At 37.5% G+C, this 23,956-nt stretch overlaps 2 protein-coding genes across 4 annotated transcripts; one reads left to right on the forward strand and one right to left on the reverse strand.

The window, feature by feature from the left end:
* Positions 1 to 445: 445 nt before the first annotated feature.
* LOC131201936 (dol-P-Glc:Glc(2)Man(9)GlcNAc(2)-PP-Dol alpha-1,2-glucosyltransferase-like) lies at positions 446 to 10,867 on the reverse strand. Its single transcript, XM_058190360.1, has 3 exons — positions 10,701 to 10,867; positions 9,332 to 9,526; positions 446 to 6,217 (listed from the first exon to the last, which is right to left on the reverse strand). The coding sequence occupies exons 1-3, from the start codon at positions 10,863 to 10,865 to the stop codon at positions 5,162 to 5,164; spliced, it is 1,416 nt and encodes a 471-aa protein (XP_058046343.1). The 5' UTR covers positions 10,866 to 10,867; the 3' UTR covers positions 446 to 5,161.
* TPRKB (TP53RK binding protein) lies at positions 10,234 to 20,072 on the forward strand. 3 transcript variants are annotated; one of them, XM_058190362.1, is made up of 6 exons: positions 10,929 to 11,045; positions 13,415 to 13,432; positions 15,418 to 15,601; positions 16,110 to 16,232; positions 17,660 to 17,836; positions 18,555 to 20,072. In XM_058190362.1, exons 3-6 carry the CDS (start codon positions 15,458 to 15,460, stop codon positions 18,636 to 18,638), a joined length of 528 nt encoding a protein of 175 aa, XP_058046345.1. In that variant the 5' UTR covers positions 10,929 to 11,045; positions 13,415 to 13,432; positions 15,418 to 15,457; the 3' UTR covers positions 18,639 to 20,072. The 3 variants fall into 3 exon arrangements, with proteins under 3 accessions (XP_058046346.1, XP_058046344.1, XP_058046345.1); XM_058190363.1 differs by lacking the exons at positions 10,929 to 11,045; positions 13,415 to 13,432 and adding an exon at positions 10,234 to 10,561; XM_058190361.1 differs by lacking the exon at positions 13,415 to 13,432 and having other exon boundaries at positions 10,910 to 11,045.
* Positions 20,073 to 23,956: the final 3,884 nt, after the last annotated feature.

Below are 23,956 nucleotides of genomic sequence, written 5' to 3' on the forward strand. Positions count from 1 at the left end.
AACATGTCTATTGAAGGAGAAGGAAATGTTAGTTACAGGGATTATTCTTGGGATTCCCATATTTTAAATTATATGGTGAAATAAAACCAATTATTTTCATGGGCAACTTTTCAGGCAGTTATGGCTAAAAATCATACTAATAAGCTGAATTCACAGATACAGCTAGTTAAAACTACATCTGAATATGTGGAGCAAATACAGTTAGTGTTTCATAGATTTTACCAATTATATTTAATATTGAAACAGTCCTGTCATGAGAATTGTGTTTTTATAGAAATATTAAGACACCTAATCAATAAAAAAAAATCTGTTGTGGTGCCAATGGAGTGTGAAATCCTCTTAATAATATTCTATTATTAATCTTGCTCCCATATGTGATACATACAGTGAAAAAAACACATTCATTTGGCAATTCTGCAGCATGCAAAAAAGAAATGCTCCCATCGAAGCAAAAGGAATATTTTATTTAAACAAGACAAAATTCTGGATGCATCAATATTTTAAAAAATGCATGCACGTATCAAAATAAGTAACACATGGTAGAAGAAAATTAGAATTAAAAAGCATTCTGGAAAATAAACAGGCAGACATTTTATATTCTTTTAAATAACAGGAGGAATAATTTGGCAAGTGAACACAGAATAAATACAGTGATAAATTTATACTTCCCTTTAGTGTTATTTCTATAACAGGGACAATGAGTTAACCTGCTCTCTCCCTTTTCTGACAGGCATCACTAATCTCGTAGTTATTTACAATTCTACACCATCAGCAAATGGATTATCCTACGCAGTAATTATATTGGGCACTTTAGCCTTCATTTTTTTTTAAAAAAAACAGTTATTACACATTTGTGTCCCCTGCATTGAAAAGTCCCAATAAACATAAAATCTCTGCCATGAGGATTAAATGCAAGAAGTCAAAGAACTATAATGAATCAATTTCATTGTTTATCTATAAAGTACCACTTTGGTTAAATGCTTTCCTTTTAAAAGATTTTAAAAAAAAGATGTAGAAAATCCAAATAATATTTTATGGCTACCTATTGAATTCCATGGCTGTGTTCAGATCATTTCTGCAGATATCTGCAGATGTCAGCTCTACAAGGCAGTGCCTTATCAAGCTGTTGATATTCTAAACAGTTGGAAGGAGGAAGTATATACATAAGATGACAATATAAATTCATTCATTCATTGCATTTGTATAACTGCCCTCTCACATACAATCCTGGGTGGCATACAATACTATACATTTGACAATTCAAGAGAAACAAATTGAGAGTGGCTAAGTACAATTGTTACTAATTCACTCCCTTTTATTCTGGGGGGGAAACTAGGGAATTAGAGATAGTATATCACAACTTCCTAACGATCATGGCAAAAAAAGAGAAAAATATTCTTCCAAGATATTAAAAGAATATATCACAACGTTAAGTGTATGAATCTGTCCATCTTCTTGGCCATTTTTTTGTTTTTGTTGCTGCAATGATATATCTTTGGTTGTATTGATGCCAGTTCAAGTTGTCCTGAACTGAAAGTTAAATCTACCAAAGGAAGGAAATTTAACACTTGTTGAGGCAAATTAAATGCCAGTGTTCCTGAGCTATTTATGCTAATTATGATGCCGATCACTGGATTTAGCTTAGTTTTTCACATCTGTGCGATGTTTTGTAAACAATATAACAAAGACTTGTCTCTTGCACCATGATGAGCCATTTATAATAGTGTAATATAGTGGAAGGGCAAAGCTATCCAAATAAAAGAGAGAGAGAGAAGGAAGGAAAGAAGGAAGGAAGGAAGGAAGGAAGGAAGGAAGGAAGGAAGGAAGGAAGGAAGAGATCCTTCTGCATGTTCAAAGGTTAAAGCGATGCCACTATGGCAGGGGTGTCAAACTCAAGGCCTGGGGGCCGGATCCAGCCCACGGGGTATTTAAATCTGGCCTACGGGGCCGCCCTGGAAGCAGTGAAGGACCAGCCCATGTGCTTCTGCCAGAGAAAATGGGCTCCCGAGCTCCATTTTTGGCTGCCACGGCCTCCTACAACTCTCTCAATCCTCCTGAGCTCCGTTTTCACTGGCAGAGGGCTGCAGGAGGCCATGGCACCTGAAAATGAAGCTCGGGAACCTCTTTTCACTGGCAGAGCGCTCGGGCCACCACAGGTGCCCCCGACAGGAGTGATGTTGAGCTGACCACACACCCCTGGCCATGACCCCTGCCCGCCCCCCAAGGGCAAACAGAACCCAGATGCGGCCCTCAATTAAATTGAGTTTGACACCCCTACACTGGGGATTCCATAGGGTATATAAAAGAAAGTCAAGATGGTGTGATCAATGCTCCTTATGCAATTGTCATCTTGACCTTGTTGGCCATACCCAGAAGACACACCCCTGGATGCCAAAGAGAAATACCTATTTTAGAGACCCGATTTTCTTGACTCCAAGTGTCCCACCTGAATACAGGTGACACTGAGCATGACAAAGGAGCTGATGGTAAAAAACCCTTGGATGATCCGTTTTTAAAAGCACAACTAATTCCAGTTTCAGAGAATAAATATTTTAGAAGGACTTCCATCTATTTCAGCATTGGTCTGCTTTCCAATTAGAGCTAGATGCCTTTTACTGGAATAAGAGGATTGCTCCACTATATATAAAATTCCATTTTTCAAGGACCAAGCCCCCTCCCTCCAATTTTCTATTAAAATGTTTTTTCTTTACATTTTGCAGGCTACTATTCTAAAAACGTTCTGTCAAAAGCTGTTAAAAATGCTGCAAGTTGTACAGTAACCACAGCTCAACAGCGCCACCATGTGAACCTAATTTATCTATGTTTATTCTTCCTAACTCCTCCAAGTAATGATTTTAATAGAGTATTTTTCTTTTACATTGTTTGATTTGCCCGATTTTAAACATGTTCTCCAAAAGGGAAAGTCATCCCTCTTAGCAAGTATTTCATTTCTCACCTAGCCAGTGAGTGATTTCTTTCTGAGTGCTCTCAAAAATCAGTTATTTTCTTGTAGACATTTCATTACCCAAAGTAGTTTAAAATTGTTTTGCCCCGTTTTGTAAGAGATGGGAAATTGACATGGTTGTATTATATTGATCAGCATTCAGCTAGGGAGGATGTTATGTGTATATGTGCTAATCTCTTTTTAAGACACTTTTTAAAATGTTTTGTCTGTTGTTTTTTAAAAAATATTTTGGTGTTTTGTATTTTAACTTTTTTGAATAAATTAAATATTCTAAAAAAAAAAAAGCATGATAGTCATAAGGAGAAAAGATTGGAAAAAAGGGAAAATAATAATTCCAAAAAATATATAAAATTAAATGAAGAGCCAATTGTCAACTTTTTGTTCTTCATGTTTCACAGGAAATTTAAATTTCTCTTTTAACTTTGTGAGCAAGTGTGATGTTTGTGATTATTCCCTGCACAGAAAGTCTATCAAAGCCAAGTGCTATTTGTACAATTTTTAAAGATGCATAGGGTGGCAAATCTACTGACATGCACTTTAAAATTGGTCACTCTGAAATCAAAAGAACAATCTGCAAAAGCTAAGATACTGTACAAGCAATTTTCAGTGGGAGCCTTTCCCTTCGTGTGAGAAATTAAATCATGATAACCATGTCTACACTTCCAATTAAGACTCATATGAAGGTTCCCGAAAGATATATTTTCTAATTTGCAAATTTTTTCTAATTTGCTTTGTTATAGATGTTCTATCATTTTCCACCTCAAAACCTGTATTATTTTTCTAACACATGAGCTGTGGAAAATTAAGTCTTTATCTATGAAGAGGGAGGAATCTATTACAACTGGAAGAGCACTCTTGGAACACATTTCACACAGACAAAAAAAGCTAAAACAAATTATATCATTTATTGCATATTAACACGATTGTGTTAATATTTGGTTTGTGATGAAAAACTATATTTATTTTACCTTATTCATTGCGAAGTATTCTTATTGAGTATAGTTCTAAATATTTGTTTTCACATCTTAAGCATGCTTGACCCCAAGTATCATGGCCCTTAAATAGAACACTGATTTGGTTTTTATTTTTTGGCATTTAGCATGCAAATTTATTACTAGAATGAAAAAAATCTCAGGTTTTATTTAAAAAAAAACATTTTAACTGTCATAGTTTGACATTATGTTGATAACAAAATCAATCAGCAGAACTGTCATCTTATCATTGAGAACTGATATTTGGTTAATAATAATAACAGGCCCTGTAAAGACTTATGATTTATGCTGAGGCTACAAATTTATTTATGTCCTCAGTATAGCAACCTGTGGTATCTAGAAGTTCTTTCAGTGATTAACAAATCAAATATATTATACAATATTTGCCCATGATATGTGATTTAAGTATGGTTCTTTAGCTCATAATCGATTTCTTCCTTGCTCACACTGTAATTCTATCTATTTCTACATAGCTGATTGAAAGTTTCCTGCCAGAAAAATATCCAAGATTTCAGCCTTAAACTGAAGCACATTCGTTGTAATAAACTGATAATTGTGTGACTTTTTACCTGTATCCCTAGACCCCAAACATTATAAAAAAATTAAATGTTACTGTACACAAGCACAAAACAATATTACCCAACATTGGTAAAAAGACAGTATAATAATTGAATGGCATCAAATCAAACTTATTTTCAATGACTTGATACATGTGTACCAGTGGTGGGTTGCTCCCGGTTTGGTCCGGTTCTATAGAACCAGTAGTAAAACCGGCGGGAGGCTCTGCCCACCTGCCACAACGTCATCATGGGTGATCTGCATATGTGAAGCTTCTGCGCATGTGCAGAAGTGTTTGTACGCATGCTCACGTTGCAAACTGGTAGTAAAGGTAAGTAGAACCCACCCCTGATGTGTATAGAAATACAATGAAAGCAGTCAAAGTTTATAATTTCTGTAGTGGTATGATCAAAATGTCCATACATTCACATTATTTTGGGAATATGGGTAAAATAATTTCCCTGATCTTTTAAGAAGTAATTACTGATGGTGCCCTTATATAAAAACAGTCCAAAACCCCTACACATTTCACATTTCTTCCAATACAAAAACATCCAGAATACTTCATTTTCCTTGATGAAGTTTTAAAATGGTAACTTCTTATTTGTAACAAAAAGCTCTAGGACAGGTTTTAGGAACCAAAATATTACCACATAAACCTCTGGATTTCCTCACTATTTGGCCAGTGAAACGGTTTGTTCAAAAAGAGATAGAATGTTATTGCATTCACCAAACTATATATAAACAACTCTAAGAAAAGTTTCAGAAGTGATGGCATAGGAATATTAAGCCTATATATAATATATGGCAAAATAAAGTAACGGAATTCTAGAAGTTTTTGTGGAACTGTGACTGCAAAGAGACATACAAAATATACTAAGTTCCAGAAAACAGATTTTGATTTCAGTGCATCTGTGAAACTCCAGCCAGCAAATATATAAACCGGAACTAATAAGTACTTGACAAGCTCATGTCTTTGAAAGATTTTTCTCCACACATAAAACGTGTAATGTCTGTTATCTGCAAGCAAATACTTATGGGCGTAAGTAAATTTCCAGATGAGGAATAAAGAAACAATTGTGAGGACACTGTATCGCAGAAAATAGATCCTCACAGAATGGAGAAAATTGATAAATTTATCAGGCGTCACTAGAAGAGGGAAGGAAAAAAAAAGGCTAAAAGAAAAAAAATAAAATAGCTGAGGGAAGTGCAGGCAGGCTTCATGGCTGCTCCTGTCCCCAAGAACGATGCTGCCATTGAGGACAATGAAAATAGCAAATATCGCTACCGCAGTAATGTACGGCCAGATTAAGAGAATCAGACTGCTGAAGTTTTTAAGTGACATAAAGTACCCAAGGAGAAATCTAACAATCCTGATTGACTCTGAAAAGATGTTTTGTGTTGGCAAGTTTTTCTTCTCTTTGCTTTTCAGTAAGTCCACTTTCCAGCTTTCACTTAGCTTTTCTGCAACAACACTTCCACCGCAGAAGACAGTCCATACAATATTCGTCTGCCGAAACATAACCCCACAAAATCCAAGGCAGGCTGAGGTTTTATGATTGCCATAGAGACACATTAAATAGGCGAAGAGGGTAAAAAACGTGGACCCCGTGTCAGTATAATAAAGGAATGTAAAAAAATAAAGAGTTGGAAATATTGCTAGTGTCAAGGTTGACAGGATTCTCTGGAATCCAGAGGCAGCCTAAAAGATAAGGGGGGAAAAACCAAGAAAAAGAATCAGGGCTATTGATTCTAACAAAAATTAAAAACAACATGGGCAAATTCACTAGGAACTTGAAATGGAAATAAGATAAAAATATTAGATTAAACCATAGTGCACATCATATTAAAGTTCATTGCTAGAAATTCAGTTCCTAAAAAAAGGTGTTGTCCAATTAATGGAATTTTGAATACCGTATATACTCGAATATAAGCCGATCCGAGTATAAGCCGAGGTCCCCAATTTTACCCCAAAAATTGGGGTAAACTGGGGACTCGAGTATAAGCCGAGGGTGGGAAATGAGGCACCTACCGGTTGGGGAAACCCTCCCTCCCTCAGCTGAGAAGGCTGGCGGCTCCCCCGCCCCGCCCTCTCACTGCACCGGCAGGGCTTCAGTCCGGTAAAATGTGAAAAAAAGAAAAAAAAAAACTCGAGTATAAGCCGTATAAACTCGAGTATAAGGCCAGGGGCTTTTAAAAAAAAACTCGAGTATAAGCCGTATATACTCGAGTATAAGCCGAGGGGCTTTAAAAAAAAAAAAACTCGAGTATAAGCCGTATAGACCCGAGTATAAGCCGAGGGGACGTTTTTCAGCACAAAAAATGTGTTGAAAAACTCGGCTTATACTCGAGTATATACGGTAATCATATTGCTGCATTTCATTAGCTGATTATGTTTGCCCATGAGCATAAACATTATTTGTAGAGTCAAATTTGCTTCTATGATTCACACATTGACATCACTTTAGAAGAAGATTTTGCTCCTTTTATTTACAAAAAGTTTCCTTTATAAGGTTGCGATTTGCAGATTTTATAATTGCTATACACATGCACCAAACACATATTTAAAATAAAACATTTCACTAACGCACCTGTTACAGATAGTCCTCAACTTACCACAATTCATTTAGTGACCATTCAAAGTTACAGTGGCACTGAAAAAAGGGACTTATAACTATTTTTCACTTGCAACCTTGGTAGCATTCCCATTATGAGATCAAAATTCAGATGCCTGGCAACTGGTTCATACTTATGACGGTTACGGTGTCCCAAGGTCATGTAATCCCCTTTTGCGACCTTCTGACAAGCAAAGTCAACGGAGAAGTCAGATTCACTTAACCAGGTTATTAACTTATCAGCTACAATGATTCACTTAACAATTGAGGCAAGAAAGGTCATTAAACCGGGCAAAACTCATTTAACACATGTCTCACATAACAGAAATCTTGGGGGGGTGACAATTGTGGTCTAAAGTCGAGGACTACCTGTATTTGATTATTTGTAATTTTTTTAATAGTCAGGAACGATGAAGGAATGGAAATAAAATTGGGGGGAAGATAATATAATAAAATTAAATAATAATAAAAGATGCAGAAGCACCAGGAGCAGGAGAAAGTATATATTGTATGTATATGTCAAGCAAAGTAGGGGGAGAGAAATGGCATGTCTAATTTTTGTCCAATCTGGCTTTCAGGTTCTGCCTCTGAGTGCAAATACTCAACACTACTACCACTATCACAAAATGAAATGTTAACAATGTATTTAAAAAACTCACTTCCCCATCGTAAGATCGTAAGACTTGACAGAAAAAAATGCTAACCAGATACAAGTTTAATCAATTATTAATAAGATTAAACTGATTTTACATTCTAAATGAGATAAGACAACTAAAACCACAAAGGCAGGCCTCTGTGGCTCAGACTGGTAAGACAGTCTGTTATTAACACAGCTGCCTGCAATTACTGCAGGTTCTAGTCCCACCAGGCCCAAGGTTGACTCAGCCTTCCATCCTTTATAAGGTAGGTAAAATGAGGACCCAGATTGTTGGGGGCAATAAGTTGACTTTGTATATAAATATACAAATAGGATGAAGACTATTGCTAACATAGCGTAAGCCGCCCTGAGTCTTCGGAGAAGGGCGGGATATAAATGCAAATAATAAAAAAAAAAAGACGAGATACCCTGGGAGAGGGAAATAAGCATAGCTTATTTCATAACAATACTGGTAGTCCTTAACTAAAAACGGTTCATTTAGTGAGCGTTCGAAGTTAGCACTGAAAAAAGTGACTTATGACCATTTTTCACACTGATGACTGTTGCAGCATCCCCATGGTCACACAATTTACATTCGGATGCTTGGCAGCTGGTTGATATTTATGACGGTTGCAGTGTCCCAGGGTCATGTGATCACCTTTTGCAACTTTCTGACAAGCAAAGACAATGGAGAAGCCAGATTCACTGAACAATTGTGTTACTCATTTAACAATGTCATTGATTCGCTTAACAAATGTGGCAAGAAAAGTCATAAAATGCGTCAAAACTAACTTAACAAAGTTTCCACTTAACAAAATAACTTTTGGACTCAATTGTGGTCATAAGTTGAGGACTATCTGTAAAATAAAGCTTGGAACAACAGATAGTTGCAGGTAGCATTGGAATGTGTGTAGAAAGGTTCCATCCAAGAAGAATTTTGTCAAATATTAATGTTGCTTTGTGTTTTAAATATGTTATTTATATATATATATATAATATTTTATTTATATATATATATGATTATATATATATATGATCTGGGAAGCACGAAGCTGAAGCCTGAAGATGACGAATGAGACTTCGTCGAAACGTTGCCAAGACATTTCCAATTTTACACGGGAGAAAACCCGAACAACCAAAGACCTACATATATATATATATATATAAATAATTTTTAAATATACATAAATATTGAATACATGAACAGTGTGGCATCTGGGTATCGTTACTTTTGATGCATAATAATAGTGATAATATTGATATTATTAGTCTCATTAATAATACTCACATAGTTATAATAATATAAATATTAAAATTGAAGTTATTGACATGTTAGTATTTGCTCCATATATATAAAATCCTTCATTTGATTATTCAATATTTAAATACACAATACTAATAACAATAGTAATATTATTTAAGTATGTGCAATAAAATCATCTTTTAACTTCTAATCTTTAAATATTAATTTTAAAATATTATATCGGAATAAGCATAATGTTAATATTTTTAAAAACTTATCATGTAGAATGAAATTATTTTAAATACAATATAGAGCATGTACCTTTTTAGGGTGTATCCTGCAGAACAGCAAATATAATAAATAGAAGTTTCCAATGCTGAAAAGCAGGTTAATGAATCGGAGGATTCCTGTAGAGCAGAGGATACTTTCAGACCAGCCAAAGAGCCATCCTATGGGCTTCAGGATTCCAACTGACAGCAAGTACAAACCAGGCAATGTGGTGATCATTGGATCCCACTATCAGAAAAAAAGAAAATAAAAAAAATATTACAAATGGACAATTTCTATGTAGGCAAAAAACGAAACAAGAAAAATATTTCAGCTCCTTGCATTTCCCCAAATTCTCCAAACATTTATTTTGGATAGATAGATTTGGTTATTGGCCAAGTGTGATTGGACATACATGTAATTTGCCTTTGGTGTATATGCTCTCAGTGTACATAAGAATAAAATATATTCATCAAGAGTAAAAAGATACAACAATGATAGTCAAATTGTATTAGTAAACTAATTAAAACAATATAAATTGAAAGATACAAGCAACATGGTTATAGTAATAAGTGGGAAGAGCTAGATACTAAGAAGGAAGAGAAGAAGAATAGTAATACAGTCTTAGTAAATTATTTGACAATGTTGTGGGAATTAGTTGTGATGGCATTCTGGGGGAAAATCCTTGTGTCTAGTTGTTTTGGTATGCAGTGCCCTATAGTGTCATTTTGAGGGCAGAAGTTGAAACGATTCATGCAATTTATGTTAAATTACATTTATGTTAAATTTATGTTAAATTATCCAGTAAAATTAATATAATATTATATTAATTTTAATAATAAGTCATATTATAACATAATAAATATTATGTTAATAAATTGTGTTTATTATAAGATAATATTATATATATAACATATTATAGTATGTATGGTATATATATGGTATATATGTTACATATAGGGTATAGTATAACATAGTATAGTATAACGTAATAAGTTATGTTAAATTATTAGCACAGTTTAATAAAATACTACTTTAACTCATAGCACTAAACACAGTAACAACAAATAGTGGATGGCCAGACGGATGGATAGTGATCACTTTGGGGAAACCCTGGTCTATTAGAAAAAAAGAGAGGAGAGGACAGCCAAACGCGCCCTTCAGATTTGAAAAACGTAAACTCCCATCAGCCCCTTCCAAACCAAGGCAATGGCGAGGGAACGATGGGATTTGTAGTCCGAAAGAATCTGGAGGCGAGAGGCTGGTCCTGTGCCGGTGCTTCGTCTAAGCAAGGATGGAGAAGTGATAGGAAAAGGGGGAGGGAGGGTCCATTTTGCGGGATATTAAGAAAGGAGGCAACCCCAAGGGAGCTGCCCGTGGAGCCTGCAAAGGCCCGCGCGGGTCCGGGCAACCGCCCGCCTACCTGCTGGAATCGACCCGCGCAATAAGCTCGCGCCTGAGGGACGTGGAAGGCCTCGTCCATGTAGGCCTCCCGCTGCTGCCGGTTGAACGCCGAGAAAAGCAGGCAGGAGGCGAGGAAGGTGCAGCTAAAGGCCGCCGAGAAGCAGGAGACCTCGGAGCGCTCCATGGCGCGGCCCAGGGCTCCGCGGGGCCTCGGGTGGGTGAGGTGATGGGAGAGCGGACGGGCGGCGCTGCCGGAGACCGACGAGGGGAGGCCTCTAAGCCGGAGAGGCCTTCCCGGCGGGAAACTGGTCGGCTGAGGGAAGGAGGAGCCTCGGCGGGCCGCTGTTTTTGACCCCGCATGCAGGTTTGTGGGCCTCGCCCGGCTGCGGCTTCCTTCCCCGGGATAGCAAAACAGGGCGGCGGGGTGTGTGTGTGTGTGTGTGATGCCGGCTTAATTTACAGCCGTGGTGCAAAATTCTCCTCTTCCCCTTCATAGGAGGGAACTTTTTTTCTGCATGCTTCTTCTTGGTGTTCAAGGTGTTCGGGAGGGGTGGGGGGGTTGTCTCTTCCCAAAATCCCCAAAGCTTTAACCAAAAACTATCTACTTCAACTCCCAGAATTCCCCAGCCAGCAAAGCTGGCTGGGGGATTCTGGGAGTTGAAGTCCGTCAGGCTTAAAGTTGCCAAGGTTGGAGACCCCTGCTTTAAAAGAAAGGATCCAATACATTACAGTGGCCTTTTTTTAAAGAAAAAGAGCAAAGGCGTTAGGGAAAGGTGGGCCGAGCGCAGCTGTGTTCCTGCTTACCCTTAGAAGTTCGAATAAGAATAATTTAATAAATTATTAAAATTACTGCATTTATATAATTTATCATTTTTTTATTTATTTAGAATGGAATAGAATAAAAAGTAGAGTAGATTAGAGCAGGGGTCTCCAACTGGGCAACTTTAAGACTTGTGGACTGGCTGAAGAATTCTGGGAGTTGAAGTCCACAAATCTTAAAGTTGCCCAGGTTGGAGATCCTTGGATTAGAGTAGGAATAGAAGACTAGACGAGAATAGAATAGAATAGAATAGAATAGAATAGAATAGAATAGAATAGAATAGAATAGAATAGGTTGGGAGGGACCTTGGAGGTCTTCTAGTCCAACCCCCTGCTGAGGCAGGAAACCCTACACCACTTCAGACAAATGGTTATCCAACATCTTAAAAACTTCCAGTGTTGGAGCACTCACAACTTCTGGTGGCAAGTTGTTTCACTGATTAATTGTTCTCACTGTCAGAAATTTCTCCTTAGTTCTAAGTTGCTTCTCTCCTTGGTTAGTTTTCATCCATTGCTTCTTGTCCTGCCCTCAGGTGCTTTGGAGAATAGCTTGACTGCCTCTTCTTTGGGGCAGCCCCTGAAATACTGAAACACTGCTATCATATCTCCCCTAGTCTTTTTCATCAAACTAGACATACCCAGTTCCAGCAACCCTTTTTATATGTTTTAGCCTCTAGTCCGCTAATCATCTTTGTTGTTCTTCTTTGCACTATTTATTTCATTTTTATCCCAACAACTCAAGGTGGAGAACCTAAATTATACTGAGTCCTCCTCCTATTTTCCCCACAACAACAACCCTCTGAGGTAGGTTGGGCTGAGAGAGAATGACTGGTCCCAAATCACCCAACTGGCTTTTTATGCCTAAAGTAGGACTATCATTCAAGGTCTTCTGATTCCTAGGCTAGCCCCTTAATGAACTGCATTTTGTTAGATAGGGTCCAATGCTGACTCAAGTCTGTCAAAATCATTCTGAATCTTGAGTCTATCTTCCAAAGTGTTCCAAACTCCCCAAATTGATGTCATCTGCAAATCTGATGAGTTCCTGTTCTATCATCCTATTTATGAATTAATAACCAGTAGACCAAAGTGGCTCTATTATGCATTAATAAATAACATGCATTATTCAATAGATGTATTTATTAATGTAGTGGTAACTATTCTAGAATTATAAATAATGAATATTAATTATATAATTCAATTATAGTCTTAACTATAAAGTAATGATTGTATAACATAAAAATATAATTTAATTGCATTACGATTAATAATGTGATATTTGATTTACATAATAGTACAAATAATATATCGTAATTCTAACTATACTATATTATTTATACAGGTAGTCCTTGACTTACAGCAATTTGTTTAGTGACCATTCAAAGTTACAACGGCTCTGAAAAAAGGGCCATTTTTCACACGATTGTTGCAGCCTTCCCAATAGTTGCTGTTTGTCCTGGAATCATGTGAACAGCTTCTGCAATCTTCTGACAGGCAAAGTCAATGGGGAAACCAGATTCATTTAACAACTATGGCTAGAAAGTTCATAAAATGAAGCAAAACTCACTTTAATGTCTCACTTAACAGCATAAATTTTGGACTCAATTATGGTCATGTCGAGGTCTACCTGTATTATATTATGGTTGGTTGCACAGTAAGTCAGATCTTTACGCTGGATTTGGCACTTTTATCCATCTATTAATTTTTCCCCAAGGTCCTGGGATAAGCAGATACTGTTTTTTGATGGCAATAAAAGTATGGTTGAAAAATTTCAATATTCCATGTAAAGCTGCCTTTATTTGACTGATGATTATTTTGTCAAAGCCAGAGGGTGTTCAGTTGGTGCTCCAGTTGTTTCCGGATTGTACCCGTGGCACCTATTACTATTGATACTATCTTTGCTTTCTTTTGCCACAGTTGTTCTACTACTTACAGGTATTTGTATTTTGTTGTCCTGTTCTTTCTCTTCTGTTCTGCTCTTTTACTGAGTCTGGGGTGTTATGTGGGAGGTGCTTATCTGTCTGAATTCCATATTTTACCCTTTCATTTTTTATTATTTTATCTATTGTTATTAAAATTATTATTAATAAAACGTATTTTAGAGAAGGTTAATTTTCCTTTATCCATCTTAAATTCTGTTTTTCTTTTCTTCTGACTTATTTTTTAAAAATTATAATATAAATACTGTGTTTCCCCCAAAATAAGACAGGGTCTTATTTTCTTTTGACCCTCCAAATAAGGGCTTGGCCTTATGGGGGTGGTGTCTTACTGTTTTGGGGGTGCAGGAGGCAGCAAGCGTGGGACTGGATGTCCCGTCTCCTCTCCCCTCCCCATTCTTCACCCTGGCCGAGCGGACCAACATGTCCCGTCCCACCCCAATGGCACAATGGTGTCTGCACCCCCAGAGCTGGGCCTCCTGCCAGAAAGTGACTTCGAAAGTGAGGGGGAAGGGCCGTCAGGACTTACCTCGGGAGCACCGGCTTCCCTGGCTCAGCTCCAGGAGCCAGAGGCAGGCCAGGTGGACGAGATAACAAGGCCTCCATCCCCTGACTCTTCCCCCCCCAGGCCACGCCTCCAGACCCAGCTGATGGCAATCAGGCCTGGCTGGACCCTAGGTTTCATAGGCAGGAGAGGCGGGAACAACAGAAGCAGGGGTGGGGCAGGCCTAGGAAGTGCTGAGTCATGGAGCCACTCCCCATAGGATATAAAGGCAGCAAGAGCTGCTGTGCCTCTTCATAGCAGGCAAATCAACTGCTTAACTAAGAGCTGAAGTACTGTTTGTTCCTGGGTGACTCATTGGCGTCGAGGGAGAAACAGAGACACTTGGCAGATGCTCGCTATTTTGCTGCCAGAGCTGATAATGCCGGCTAATTAAGCCATCGCTCGGATGGAGGCGAGGGGGGACAGAACAGCTTCCCTTCCCTGCCATCTCTTTATCGAGAGGGGTGGCAGGTAGGGCGGGGGAGAAGTGAGAAGAGTAGAGCGAGACATGGCTCCTCTCGCCGTCTCTTCTCCCCCCCTCGCTGGGCATGACAGGGCTCCTGCCCCTTGCTTAGCCACCTGCCCCCTTTAGGGATGCAATTTGGGGATAGCAGGTAGGGTGGGTAAGAAGTGGGACGCACGTCTTAGCTTTCCAGCTCTATCCGCGTTCCTCACTGTTGTGTCCAGGGAAACACACTGTAAAAGAAAACCTTCTTGCGAATTCAGTCAAACTTCTCGAAAAACAGCTTTAACTTACTTAGTCTGTGCTATGAGAACACACTTTGTGTAAGTCGGAATGAAGAGATTGAAAAGCTATTTTTATAAAGGTGCATCTTATAATTAATTACAATGTTGAGTGTGCACTATTGTCATTTTGTGTGAAAGACCTTGAAGAAGAAGTGCTAATAGGAACTTTGAAGTAACCTATATGTGCATGGAAGCAAAGAATTTTTACATGATCGCTGCAAATGAACTCTGGATACTCAGACACCTGTGAAGATTAATTAACCATTAGTTCACATTTTAAAACATGTTGATAATCCTGCTCATATTAGCACAATTTTCTTACTTGGTGACAAAGAGGCTGAGAAAAAAAATGCAGGAGAATAGCAATGATCTTTTCTCTGTAGAAAAAAAATATTCTGGAAGCTGTTCCAATGTAAAAGCCAAGGCTTGTTGGGAAACAGGTAATTAGTGTAAGATCACGTTTCATAAAACCTAATCAATTCTGGAACATAAACCCATTCAGTTTAATTTTCCAGATGTTAACATTGGATAGACCACTAGCCGTATTTCATAGCAATCCAGGATAGATCTGATCCCTTCTAGTCATCTCAGAATTAATCTTTAAACTTCATTATGTCTCTGTTTTCCAAATATAGAAGATTAAATCTAAACATTTTCCAAATGTAACTTTTAAATGTTTACACATGTTCTAGGTTTGATTAATTCAGAAGGAGCTTACTGTTCTGGTAGAAGATGGAATGTTTAAGACATCGGTTAGAATTATTTCCTGACTGCCTTGTGACTCTTATCCTATTTAATGGTGTGAAAAATGCTGCTACTCTGCGGAGGAAAGCAATGGAAGGTGCTATTGATGCAGCATTAATTAATCCTTCAATGGTAAGCAACTTGTCTCCATTTTACGTATTCAGTAACGTTCAGAATTTGCTAGGTCACATACTGTCTGAAAAAAATAATAATCCAGTGAGTACAAATTTCTAAGGAGATTAATAATTTTCACCTGAATGTTTAAATTGCCTGCTCAAACTTATGGAACATGGTTTCTAGTGATTTTGTTTTCCTTCTTGACTCTATTTCTGTGAAAAGTATTTTGTTGAAGTTCTTTTAAACAGAATAGCATTATTATTTTCCTGAAAGCTAAATTATAAATACTAAGAGAACTGGTAGGTGTCTTATCTTTCCATGGGTAGAAATGTGATGCATAGTTTAAATTTTAATATAAATACGGAGTTAGCCTAAATGTACTATTCCATGACTATTCCATTCCATAGCTGTAAAGTAGGGGATTGCTTTCCTATTTTTAGTCATTTTATTAGACTAAAAAATGCAAGTTGTTGTTCTGGAACTGATACAGCAGTTGAAAACTTCATTGTATTTTCTCTGGCAGGTTGCTGATCCTTTTCAGATACTAGTAGCCGCAAATAAAGCTGTTCATCTCTACAAAATTGGCAAAATGAAGACAAGAACACTTAATGCCGAAATCATATTCAACCTTTCACCAAACAATAATGTGAGAAGAGAGTTATAACTCGGGCTGAGATACTGCAGTTCCTCTGCCTTGTTTCATGCAGCTTCACGCTCTATAGACATATTCCTTTATTCTTTGGGTTGTAATTTCTCTTCCACTTTGTGGGTTGGTATACTGTCAGGAGAAAAAGACAAAGAAATGTTGAATTATAGTGAGAAAGGAAGAGAAAAAAGTAGTCTAATAATACAAGAAGCTTCACCTACTATTGGGATTTGTTTTGTTTTATTTTTGCTAGCCTTCAGCTGCAGCTCCCCATTTTACTGGAGACCAAAGTATAATCAAAGCAGAACAGCCATGGTGGTGCAATGATTAGAATGCAATATTGCAGGCTGATCAGTCCTGATCAGCTCAAGGCTTCCATTCTTCTGAGGTCAGTAAAATGAGGACCCAGATTATTGGGGGCAATATGCTGACTCTGTAAACTGCTTATAGAGTTCTGTAAAGCACTATGAAGCAGTATATAAATCTAAGTGCTATTGCTGTTGCTATAACATTCCCTCCCCACAAATGTTAGCCATTCTTAATTTGTACTATACTGTAAATCAACTTTTCAATATTAACTGAAAATATTGAGCTGAAAGAAGGAAATATTAAATAAGTTACTCTCGGTTAAGTGAAAATAATATGTAGCAGTGGTGAAATATAAAATTTGTTACTACCGGTTCTGTGGGTGTGGCTTAGTGGGGGGTAATGTGACTGGGTGGGTGTAGCCAACTTTTTTTTTTTACTTTTAAAAGTATTTTCTACAACTTCTTTGGCTGAAGAAGTTGTAAAAAAATGCTTTTAAAAGCCTCTGACGATCAGGGAATTCAGCTGGGATCATCAGAACCTTTTAAAAGCATTTTTCAAAGCTTTTTTTTTTTACTTTTAAAAGCATTTTTTGGCCGAAGAAAAAATGCTTTTAAAAGTTTTTTTAAAAAGCCTCTGATGATCACGCGGCTCAGCTGGACATGGGGGGGGGGCAGGAATTTTTGCTACCGGTTCTCTGAACCACCCATTGCCATCATTACCGGATCAGGCAAACCGGGAGCATTTCACCCGATATGTAGATCATTGGATCTTCTAAATGGGAAGGTTATTTTTGGAATAACGTCTAGATTCAAGATGGCGAATCTATGGCACGTGTGCCAGAGGTGGCATGCAGCGCCCTGTCTGTGGACATGCGAGTTGTCACCCCAACTCAGCTCCGCCACACATGCGCGCACATGCATCCCACCAGCCAGCTGGCCTTTGGGTCTCTGCCATGCATGCATGGGGGATGGGGTGCATGCGGAGGGCCACGTGCACATTGCATTTTGGGGGTTCAGGTGCGCGCTTTGGCCACTCGGTCCGGAAAAGATTAGCCATCACTGGTCTAGATTATCAGGTACTAATGACTAATACAAGACTATATTCTCCTTTAATGTTAGATTACAGATGCCTTCAAAAAATTCGGCATTTCTGATAGCGACTCTGCAGTACTCATAGTTTTGATTGAACACGAAGAGAAAACTGTGAACTTGAACGATCTAATAAGTCAAGTAGACGGCCAGCAAGTTTCCATAGCAGATCTCTCTGAAATAAGTGACATACAAAAAATTAAGAAGGTTTGTTTCAGCTTCTCTGAGTAAGCTAAGCGAGCATTTTAATAAATTAAAACATTGAAGTTTCAATGCAGTGTAACAGGTGTTCACGACTATTATCATCAAGCGTAAGGTAATTTTCTCTCGGATATGGATGTATAAAATTGCAAACATATAAAAAAGATGTTTGCTTAGTCTTTCACATACGTACCTTACCTCCCCACCTCCCAAAAAATAAATAAATAAATTTGGATTGGTTTCAGTCGCCTGGAAATCTAAATGTCAATGTCGTCAAGCCTTTTCCTAACTTCCAGCTACATATTTGGAGAGTAGCAGAACGAGGAAGACAGACGTAACTAATAAAAAATGTAAATGTCATAAGACAACCTCTAAACTAGGGGTAAGCAACTTGTAAGCTGTTAAGTGTCATGTCTCCTGTGCTGCTGAAATTGAGAGGAAGATCATATTAGTATACTGAACTGAGTTTCTGGCTTCTTTCTGCACTCCTACTACATTTTCAGAAGAGGTTTCTTGAGATATTTTCTTTTATTCTGTGCCTCCGTGGCCACTCCATCAGTATCCCTTTCAGGGCAACTCTGAAGTGTAAAACTGCCAGTGGTATCTGCTCTCCAGGCGTTGGAACAGACGACCCCCTTCAAACTGTTTTAAACAAACAGAAATAAATACTTTGTAGAACCATGCTGTCCCTTGAGAAAGTCACCATTCTATTATCTTTTTGCAGGTATATAAGGTCACGCCACAAGAAGAAAAAATAGGCAGCCTGCTGGATGGCATCGTTTGCAGAATGGCAACCAAAGAAATATGATTGCGTTAGTTTGTTTACCAAAAGAAATTTTATTTTACTTTTTTCCCCCTCTCTTGTTATGCCAGCATTAAATGTATTTTGGAATCTCTGATTTGATTTGAAGCCCAGATTTATTACATGAAGCAGAACGATGCAGCTTTTTAAAGTGCTCTGCTGCCAGTAATTAATGATTGTCAAATGTAAATATTAAAATTTAAAATTGCAGAATTCTGAGGCCATTTCCCTGCTTTGCGTGCCACCATGATTCTTTGACTCAAAGCCTCAATTGTTTTCAGGGAAACAGGGAGCAATGAGTAAAATTGCAACAAATTGTCAATAGAATTCTTTGGAAAAAATGGGAACTTTAGATAATTCTGTACTGATTCCCTGCTTTCATCTCATTTCAGTCTAATGAAAGTCTCATAGAACATACTCTGTTGCTCCAAAGAGAGACTGTTTCCATGTGAGTTTTTTAAATTAATTTTTAATTTAATTAATTACTTTTTTGTTTGAGAGTTAATCTGAGTTCTTCAGGAGGAGAATTCTGCTTCTTTGTAGCATCTCCAACAGCCATGTTTATAATCATGGGATGTATAATCATAGGTGCTGTTAAGTTTCTTCCATCTCACTCTGTTGTTCGAGTTCTCCTGCCCTTGGCCAAACTTTGTATCTTGAGGTTATCATCTCTGTGATCAGATGGACCCAACACAGATAAATTCCACTTTGCTGTAACCCTAATTTTATTTTTTTCTATAGTCTAATTGCAGCTGTTCTACTTTCCTGTTTCAACCAAACATAACCTCTTTGGCATGGCCATGTTACTAGATCATAACTCATTCCATTATCTTTTTCCCTTTGGGGAAGCCTCTTCTTATGAATGTTGTTTTTGTTGCACCTTGGAATTAAAAATGCCCCTTTTTTCTGGAAAATTGATGATTGGTTATTTTTCTTCGGGTGGTCATGGGAGTGTACTTCTTCCCAAGCTTTCTGGACATCACTCACAGCTGGTTTCTTGTTAATAGTAAGCTAGAAAATTCAGGCTGCACCAGATTGATATCTACTATGCTCCAATGAAATAGGTCCAAAGTCACATTCGGAAGATTTCTTCCTTAATCTTGGATCTGAATTGCCCTAATCTAGTTTTTCTCAATTTGGTGCCCTCTGTTTGTCTTTGAAATATAACTGCAATTTCCAGGTCATGTTGCCTGGAAATTCTGGAAGTTGTAGGATCAATACATTTATTGTGCTAATGCTAGGTTGGGAAAGCCTGACAGCTTTTATCTTTGAACATGGAGCACTTTGTTCCAAATCTTGCAGCTTTTTAAAAAAATTTATAAATCTATGTACGTGATTACACTTTAAAAATGTAGAAAATGCTCTATCCTACTGTTTCCTTGGGGTTATGTCAAATTTGCTCCCCAAACAAATTAAAGACATTTAAATTGGATAAATAAACCCCTCAGAGTGACATCACCAGAACTGACCTGAGACTTTGACGTTTATCTATTTATATTTCATATTTCTTAACTGCCCATCTCCCTCAGAGATTTATAACATTTACAATTGTATATGTTATACAATTTGGCCATATACAATTTGGCCAGCAAATGTTTTTATTGGTAAGCTAGATATATTTGATGTATTCATTCAAGCTGTAACAAAACATGATCTCCAGATGCTTCTTTGAAGTTATCAAAGCTGAGAAGCTTTGTTCCTATACTAAAACCCTTTCAGTCCACTAACTCCTGACCCATTTACACATTGCTCAGTTAGACATGGGAAGTTTAGAATATACACCATAATTATACATTGTACTATATTGTTTGTAGAAGAAATATAGATGTCAGCTGTGAAATCTAAATGTAACCCACTTGTTGAAAAATATATAAAAGAAAAAAGGATTAGCACAAAATAAAATTGTGTATTACTCAGTTTTCCAACAGTGGATTTGAACTCATGTCTCCGTGGTTCTGACCTAGCATCTTAATACTATGTTAAGATTATATTTGCAATATTTTCTTATGAAGGATTAGGCAACACAGAATAGCAAAAGTTTGATTGGTTTTACAGGTTTTTTTCCCCGACAAGTTACCTTTTAAAAATTTTGTTGAGGAAGAAAAGAATGATAACTAGAAATGGATGAGAAAAGGATATAGAGCTTTGAACACAGCTCAGCCTTGGTAGCACATTTTATCATGGAAAATTAAAGATTTGTTTTCATTCCCTGACAAAACAAGTGGCACATGGAATATATCATTCGTCTTGATGGCTGAAATAAAGCTTCTATTTTTGGTAACTTTAACTGGTGGTGAGCAGGTAGATTTAAATCATATCCTTTTTTGAACATAAATGAAAAATGGCTCGTGTGCAGTTAACATAAACTGATGTGCTGTAATTTTGTTGTTCCCTGGGTGGTGGAAAACATTGAGAGATGAACAGCCTGGGTGATTTTTAAAAAACGTTTAAGAAACTTCAGTGTGTGTGTGTTCATAAAAAAATCCTGAGAGATGGGTAAAATCTTCAGCTTCTATTACAAAGTAGTAGTTAAGTCTTTGCCTTTTTATATTGGGAGAACCCTTGAAATAATGTTTAGGTCTGAGGGAATCCCTGCATAAAAATCACACACAAAAGAAATCCTTTCACAATTCAATTTGCTTCTAAACCACCACATTTTACAATGTTTATAGCAGCAGCAAAGCAACAGTCTAGTGTCTTGAGTTAAAGTAAGTAAATTCCCATAATTTTAGATGTTTTAGGAGGTGCATGAGTTTCTGAATTATCTACAAAATGGATAGCACCTATTTGGTACCTCTTGGCTCTGCATACCTTGGAGGCCAAGTTAATAAGAGAGCCACTCTGAGGGAGATGGGTGGTTCAAAAATGTGAAAAATTAATAAATAATAAAACAGGAACCCAGCTAATATTCTCCAATTTATACAGTCTTGGAGGTCATAAGTATCAACCATTTTCTTGGGCACGAACTACAGTTGATTAATAGGCCAAGTTACACATTAAGATTGATTTCATTTAATCTTAAATTAAGTACTTCTAATTAATGAATCTCCACAGAACCATTTTCTCCATCAGCTACAATATCATGACAACTTTTGGAGATCTGATTCTAAGCTGGGGGGAGGGGGAGCTGCAAAAACTGAAAGTTCAGGCTAAGCTTTCTAGTTTAAAGGAACGTTTTGTGGTTGGTAAAGCCCACCATTATTAGAATAGAATAGAATAGAATAGAATTTTATTGGCCAAGTGTGATTGGACACACAAGGAATTTGTCTTGGTGCATATGCTCTCAGTGTACATAAAAGAAAAGATACGTTCATCAAGGTACAACATTTACAACACAATTGATGATCAATATATCAATATAAATCATAAGGATTGCCAGCAACAAGTTATAGTCATACAGTCATAAGTGGAAAGAGATTGGTGATGGAAACTATGAAACGATTAATAGTAGTGCAGATTCAGTAAATAGTCTGACAGTGTTGAGGGAATTATTTGTTTAGCAGAGTGATGGCCTTCGGGAAAAAACTGTTCTTGTGTCTAGTTGTTCTGGTGTGCAGTGCTCTATTGAAACAGTTTATGTCCAGGATGCGAGGGATCTGCAAATATTTTCACGGCTCTCTTCTTGATTCGTGCAGTATACAGGTCCTCAATGGAAGGCAAGTTGGTAGCAATTATTTTTTCTGCAGTTCTAATTATCCTCTGAAGTCTGTTTTTCTTGTTGGGTTGCAGAACCGAACCAGACAGTTATAGAGGTGCAAATGACAGACTCAATAATTCCTCTGTAGAACTGGATCAGCAGCTCCTTGGGCAGTTTGAGCTTACTGAGTTGGCGCAGAAAGAACATTCTTTGTTGTCCTTTTTTAATGATGTTTTTGATGTTAGCTGTCCATTTGAGATCTTGCGATATGATAGAACCCAGAAATTTGAAGGTTTCTACTGTTGATACTGTGTTGTCAAGTATTGTGAGAGGTGGAAGTATGGAAGGGTTTTTCCTAAAGTCTACCACCATTTCTACGGTTTTGAGTGTGTTCAGTTCCAGATTGTTTTGGTTGCACCACAAGGCTAGTCGTTCGACCTCTCGTCTATATGCGGATTCGTCATTGTCTCGAATGAGACCAATCACTGTTGTGTCATCTGCGAACTTCAGTAGCTTAACAAATGGATCATTGGAGATGCAGTCATTGGTATACAGAGAGAAGAGAAGTGGGGAGAGCACACAGCCTTGGGGGGCCCCTGTGCTAATTGTACAGGTATTTGATGTGATCTTGCTTAGCTTCACCTGCTGCTTCCTGTTTGTTAGGAAGCTTGTGATCCACTTACAAGTCTGTTCCGGTACCTGTAGCTGGTTTAGCTTAGTTAGAAGAATGTCTGGAATGATGGTATTGAATGCTGAACTAAAGTCTACAAAGAGGACCCTTGCATAGGTCTTTGGAGACTCAAGATGTTTAAGCAACCTACACATAGTTTAAATCAAACCAATGTTCCCAGATGTGCTGCACACAGCTTTCCATTATTTCTTGCCAGGAAATAAGAACTATACTCCTAGGGTCATAGGGACAATGAGAATCTCTTTCCAGGGCCATAAAAAATATAAGAAAAATCAGGTATAGGTTGCTAATAACTAGACTTCATTTAAAAATAAGGAACAGCTTTCTAACAGTAAAATTTGTACAATATGGAACAGTGTGCCTACCGAGATTGTGGGTTCTCAATTTTTGGAAGCTTATAAAAGGCTGGACATTTTTCTGCATACTTTGTATTGCAGAGGGTTAGACCATATCAGTGTTTCACAACTTGGCAACTTTTAAGAGGTGTGGAATTCTTGAAGTCTACATATCTTAAAAGTGACGAAGCACAGAAACACTGGGCTACAGGATCATTGTGGACCCTTCCAACTCTACAGTTCTATGGTTTTAGGAAAACTGAATGTTAAACTTTTCTTCCTAGTATTTATGGGTGTTTAACAACCACCCCTAACTTGTCATGTTCTAGATACTTTATACTACTATTCTCATGATCCTTAGTTAGCATGCATACTGACCATATTAACTGGGTAATGAGATTCATAATTTTATCTTCAGTGGGTCATGAAATTTAGGAAGTCTGGTGTCATGTGTTCTCAGCCTCTGTAAATAAATCTTGGGCAATAAACGGTGATCCTCTAGCAAAGAAATAATACTACAATAATCACATATTTAAACATAACCTTTACCACAGGAACTCAAAGACAGTTTTTCTAATGCTAATTAATTCACTTTTCCAATCCTTCAGTATTATGGGCAAGTCAAGTGTTACATTCACACTGCAGATAAAAGGGAAATGAC

Source organism: Ahaetulla prasina, chromosome 7 (assembly GCF_028640845.1).
Source record: "Ahaetulla prasina isolate Xishuangbanna chromosome 7, ASM2864084v1, whole genome shotgun sequence".
NCBI classification, from domain to species: Eukaryota; Metazoa; Chordata; class Lepidosauria; order Squamata; family Colubridae; genus Ahaetulla; species Ahaetulla prasina.

Coding starts and splice junctions, on each gene's coding strand:
- LOC131201936 (XM_058190360.1), bottom strand. CDS start 10,865: ATGGAGCGCTCCGAGGTCTCCTGCTTCTCGGCGGCCTTTAGCTGCACC. Junction 9,527..10,700: donor GCGCGGGTCGATTCCAGCAG/GTAGGCGGGCGG, acceptor TTTTTCTGATAG/TGGGATCCAATGATCACCAC. Junction 6,218..9,331: donor GCAGGATACACCCTAAAAAG/GTACATGCTCTA, acceptor CTTATCTTTTAG/GCTGCCTCTGGATTCCAGAG.
- TPRKB (XM_058190363.1), top strand. CDS start 15,458: ATGGAATGTTTAAGACATCGGTTAGAATTATTTCCTGACTGCCTTGTG. Junction 15,602..16,109: donor CATTAATTAATCCTTCAATG/GTAAGCAACTTG, acceptor TTTCTCTGGCAG/GTTGCTGATCCTTTTCAGAT. Junction 16,233..17,659: donor ACCTTTCACCAAACAATAAT/GTGAGAAGAGAG, acceptor CTTTAATGTTAG/ATTACAGATGCCTTCAAAAA.